The following is a 5,649-nucleotide window of genomic DNA, read 5'->3' as shown; positions in this document are numbered from 1 at the left end:
GTCACATTTATTGTCACTAAGATACAAGAATTGTTTTGGGAGAGAATTCGGGAGGTTCACCCGGCTACAGACTGCAATCTGATTGTACGATCCCCATGAATAGAAAGTGAAGTGGACACATTAGTGTCGGATCTTTCTCTGCAGGCGGCCCGGTGAAGGTTTCTGTGTCTTTTTGTTCTACAAATCATACGAAACGCGTTACGGCGACTCTCCTGTGTTGACGTCTCTCCTCCTTCTTCCCGTCTCTTGCAGCTGTCGGGAGGCTGCGAGCTCACCACGGTCCTCCAGGATTTCGTCGCCATCCACAGCAATGAGCTGAGCATCCAGGTGGGTCAGACGGTGGAGCTGCTGGAGAAGCCGAGCGACCGTCCCGGATGGTGTTTGGTGAGGACGACGGACCGGAGCCCCCCCCAGGAAGGCCTGGTGCCCAGCAGCGCCCTGTGCATCTCCCACTCCCGGAGCAGCGTGGAGATGGAGTGCTTCTTCCCGTCAGGAAAAGGTAGGAGGAGATCCGAGTTCCGGTGACACTTTATGGATCTGCATTAGAACTCCAAAGTGAACCTGTCACTGGTACGGAGGAATGACTTTTGTGAGATGCAATCATAATTATTAATAACATTGCTGATGTACTGAAGTGGCGTCACCGCTTCACGAAGGGCTTCCTATGCCTGGAACTGATACCACATCCCACAAAACTGGCTGCGTGCGTCAGGTGGGAGCCACAGGTAGGCTCTATGGCCTAAAGTCTGTGAACCCCCAACCATCAAATAGATGTGAGATTGATGGACATCTCATTCCAAAACCATGGGCATTGTTGTCCCCTCCCCCCATGGCCATCAATGTGAGGTTTTTGCCTCCCAAGGCCAATAATATGGAGTTGTCCCCTTCCCCCAATAAGGATTTGTTGTCCCCCCTTGGCCATTATTAAAGATTTGCCCCCACTGGTCATTATTATGGAGTTGTACCTCCTTGAGGTACCCCACTCTTCTAGGAAGGTTTTCCACAAGATCTTGCAGGGTGTCTGGGGGAATTCGTCCCCTTTGATGTGAAGTCAGGTACTGATGTTGGATGAGAAGACACGTTGGGCGCCAAAAAAATACCCTAACTCATAATCGGCATTTAAATTAACCCCAGGGGTTGAGGTCAGGTCCGGATGTTGGATGAGAAGACGCGGCTCACAGTGGGCGTTCCATGTCATCCCCGAGGTGCCCAGTAGGGTTGAGGTCGGGGCTCTGTGTAGGACACTCGAGTTCCTCCACCAAGCAGGTCACACCATGTCTATGAACCCCATCACTAGAGACCCCTGAACTCCATCACTGGAGACCCCTGAACCCCATCACTAGAGACCCCTGAACTCCATCACTGGAGACCCCTGAACTCCATTAGAGGAGACCCCTGGACCCCATCATTTGGTCATGTAGTGTTGGTGTAATGGTCACAAGATTTTGGAGGGTGTCTGGGGAGATCTGGCCCATGTGTGAGGTCAGGCACTGATAGTGGATGAGAAGTCCCGGCTCACAATCTGTGCAGGACACTGGGGGGGGGGGGGGGGGGAAGAAAAGGATTTATAGATATAAAAGATGCTGATATTGGAGTAGAATAGTCACTTTGTTATCAAAATCTGATCCCTGTAACTGTCACAAAGTATCTAATAGAACAAGTTGGAGACTCGCCAAACGATAAACAATGTATCCGCAATGATTGCACAACAGTTCCTGTTACCTGTCCAAATAAGAGCAATCCCTCCCTGAGCCCACCACAGTAACCATTCTTCCTCATGGGAGATTCTCTGATTAAAGGAGAACTCTGGGGTCAGGGCTTTCCCCCATAGTTCTCCTCAGGGTGACACAAACTAGCGTCCTCCCGTCACCCTAGGCTCAGTATATAGGGAGCTACAGCTCGCGGTATACTGAGACGCCGCAGCCAGAAGGGATCCCGACAATTATGTCTGGCTCCGCCCAGCGACGTGAGTGACAGCTGGCTCTGCCTATCTAGAAGCAGAGCCAGCTGTACCCGCCCCCTCCGCCGTCCGTTCCACCAGTCAGCGCTGGAGGATCGGAGCGGGGAGGGGGGGAATCCCTGCAGGGAGCCGTGAGGACACTGAGGGCAATAAAAAGGTGACCTCATTTATAACCTAATAGACCAGTGGTTCTCAACCTGTGTAACCTCGGGACCCACATGTCTCCTTGGTCATTAAGGCGTGACCCAAAAATTATTTCATTTCTGAAACATTTTAATTTATTACACAAAACAACTTGTGCAGTATTCAGCAATATATATTTTGCTGAAAGTAAATGAATTAAAAAAAATTAAAAAGTTTATAAAGAATAAAATCTAAATATTTAAAAAAATAAAAATAAAAACGTGTGGGGGTGGCGGTTGCGGGGTACAGTTCCAATGGATGTTTATATAATGGGGGGATGGGGGGAATGTCTGCCCCGGGCGCCCATAACTCTGGTTACGCCACTGATACTGATGGACATTATGTGGGCTTGGAATACATAATGTCCATCAATGTACCCTGTCCTAATGTCCCCTGTCAGTGCAGAACCTGGAGGGGGTGGTGAGGGTGTCTGTATGGGGAAGGGGGGGCATTAGCAGGGGCACCACGGCAGGTTCTCTACTAAGCCCCTGCTAATGCCCCCCAAAGCTTCTGCATTGACAGGAGACATTACGACAGGGGACACTATTGGATATTATGTGGGCTTGGAATACATAATGACCATCGGTGTCCCCTGTCATAAAGTTCCCTGTCAGTGCAGAAGCTGGGGGAGGGGTGCATTAGCATAGGCTCTGCTGCAGGTAAAAAAATTGCAGCGGAGCCCCCTGCTAATGCCCCCCCCCCCCAGCTTCTGCACTGACTGAGGACAATATGACAGGGGACACTGATGGACATTATGTATTCTGAGCCCAGTCTGTGTAATAACATTAATTGTGTATTTAATTAACATACATTATGACAGGGGACAGTGATGGATATACATGATGGATATTATGTGGGCTTGGAATACATAATATCCATCAGTGTCCCCTGTCCTGCCACAGTGCACATCTCCCTATCTGCCTGCCTACCTTTCTCTGATTCCAGCCGACTGAACTATCTGGACTGGAGAGTACAGTAGATACAGCGGCGGATTGATATCTGCTGTACTCTCCAGTGCAGACCGGAACTATAACTTAATTGTCGGGCGCCGCGGCTCCTGATATTAATGCGCCGGCCCGAAAGTGAGGAAATAGTCCCCTCTCTCCCCGGGCCATACCACTTTATCGGAGAGCCCGGGGGAGGCCGGGAGAGAGGGGACAGTTTGACATTATGAGGTTCCACAGGCTGAACCACAAATTCCCCCTCTAGTTCTCTCTAATGCAGATGGGCCGGTCTATGCAGACATGACGCCGCGACCCACTGCAGAGGGTGTCGCGACCCACTTTTGGGTCGCGACCCACGAGTTGAGAACCACTGTAATAGACCAATCAGATTGTTACATGGAAGATTGTGTTCATGAGAAGTAACATACATGGACACTGATTGAATATTTGATGTTTTTGATTTGTTGTCCCGGACGATTGGAGGATCATCTGAAACAATGAAATCTGATCATTTCTCCTGACACTTCTAGTGTCAGACGGTTGACAACAAAGGGTTAAATCTCTTTCTCATAAGGGTAGCTGATCCCTGACAGGTGATGCTCTGCAGATTCCAGGTAGCGGCACAGCTGTGATCATTAATGGCGGGTGATGCTCTGCAGGCTTCCAGGTGGCGGCACAGCTGTCATCATTAATGGTGGGTGATGCTCTGCAGGCTTCCAGGTGGCGGCACAGCTGCCATCATTAATGGCAGGTGATGCTCTGCAGACTTCCAGGTAGTGGCACAGCTGTGATCATTAATGGTGGGCGATGCTCTGCAGACTTCAGGTAGAGGCACAGCTGTGATCATTAATGGCAGGTGATGCTCTGCAGACTTCCAGGTAGAGGCACAGCTGTGGTCATTATTGGCAGGTGATGCTCTGCAGACTTCCAGGTAGAGGCACAGCTGTCCTCATTAATGGCAGGTGATGCTCTGCAGACTTCCAGGTAGCGGCACATCTGTGATCATTAATGGCGGGTGATGCTCTGCAGACTTCCAGGTAGAGGCACAGCTGTCCTCATTAATGGCAGGTGATGCTCTGCAGACTTCCAGGTAGAGGCACAGCTGTCCTCATTAATGGCAGGTGATGCTCTGCAGACTTCCAGGTAGAGGCACAGCTGTCCTCATTAATGGCAGGTGATGCTCTGCAGACTTCCAGGTAGAGGCACAGCTGTCCTCATTAATGGCAGGTGATGCTCTGCAGACTTCCAGGTAGAGGCACAGCTGTCCTCATTAATGGCAGGTGATGCTCTGCAGACTTCCAGGTAGAGGCACAGCTGTGATCATAAATGGCAGGTGATGCTCTGCAGACTTCCAGGTAGAGGCACAGCTGTGATCATAAATGGCAGGTGATGCTCTGCAGACTTCCAGGTGGCGCCCCGGATGTGATCAGCAGCAGTGTAGCGGAACCTCTCTCTGGTGATCACATGGGGGAGATCTGGGACTTGCCCCCCTTCAGTTGTATTTGGATGCGGTTCGTCTTGCTGCCTCGGGGCGGTCATGAGCTCTGATGGCCACCAGGTGGCGCTCTCCTCCTGTAGTTCATATTGATGTGACGAGGTGGAGGATCCTGGAAGTCTGATTTGCGGGTCATCAGTTTATTTTGACTCTTTGCTGCCTTCAGCGCTCCTTTATGAATGTCAGACGAGGACGGTGAATTGTTTGTACCACGCACCGGCACCGGCACACATAGATGGCGCTGTGTGATTGCATGGAGTATGACTGTCCGTGACCGGAACACCTTCCATGTGTGCGGCCATGTTGGTGGACAGTATGTGGCCTCTGGGACAATCCATAGAGGGGCCCGGCCACCCATCTACATGTAGCATGTTGTCATTGCAGCCATTTCTGGGCTTTCCATTTTTCTGGCCACTGCACCCCGGCCTTCTATAACAAGACCGGTGCCTAGGCACACCGGTCACATGATCTCTGCTGATTTTGGGCCATGTGGATGTTTTATGTCATTAGAGACTGCAGAGAAGCCTGTTCCTTCCTATCAGACAGACCATGCCTAGATCAGGGGCAAATGTGTCCGCATCCCCATATACATCTATACACACATACTGTACACAGAAATCAGGCTTTCCAGACATAACGCACTGAAGGGGTTAATCACGTGACGCTGAACTCTCACAGTCGCTCCATCTGTAACCTTCCTGCCGGGCGGCGAATTCAATAAACTTCCTCCGGTTATGGACAACCGCTCGGCCATCTTCTACGGGACCCGTATCGTGGGACCCGTAGTGTGACACCTGCCACTTCCTGGAAAATTCCGCCCACATATTTCACATTCGTCGGAGGTCTTATCTCCGCGCACAGTGATCAGCCGCCGGATGGGTCAGTCATGCAGAATATCGTCTGTCTCAGTCTGGACTAGCAAGATGGGCCGACCCAGTGACCGAGCGCCCCGGGGGCCCGTGCCAGAGGGGGGGAGGGGGTACACGGTGGACTGATCTGGAATATCGCTGAGTCTCCTCGCATACAAGCTGGGGGAACAATCTTGGCTGCAATGGTGTAAAATTTGC

The 5,649-nt window shown here is 51.2% G+C and overlaps 1 protein-coding gene across 1 annotated transcript in view; it reads left to right on the top strand.

Annotated features, from left to right (window-relative positions):
- Window positions 1-158: 158 nt before the first annotated feature.
- Window positions 159-5,649, top strand: part of LOC108791267 (kalirin-like) — a gene marked incomplete at its 5' end in the record, with an annotated part of 83,784 nt that continues 78,293 nt past the window's right edge. Inside the window, one exon of the mRNA XM_018561701.1 lies at window positions 159-499. Within this exon, the coding sequence (XP_018417203.1) occupies window positions 159-499 (341 nt within the window). The remainder of the gene's footprint in view (window positions 500-5,649) is intronic.

Source organism: Nanorana parkeri, unplaced genomic scaffold (assembly GCF_000935625.1).
Source record: "Nanorana parkeri isolate BGI_ZX_2015 unplaced genomic scaffold, ASM93562v1 scaffold538, whole genome shotgun sequence".
NCBI classification, from domain to species: Eukaryota; Metazoa; Chordata; class Amphibia; order Anura; family Dicroglossidae; genus Nanorana; species Nanorana parkeri.
This window is presented reverse-complemented; position numbering and strand designations above follow the sequence as displayed.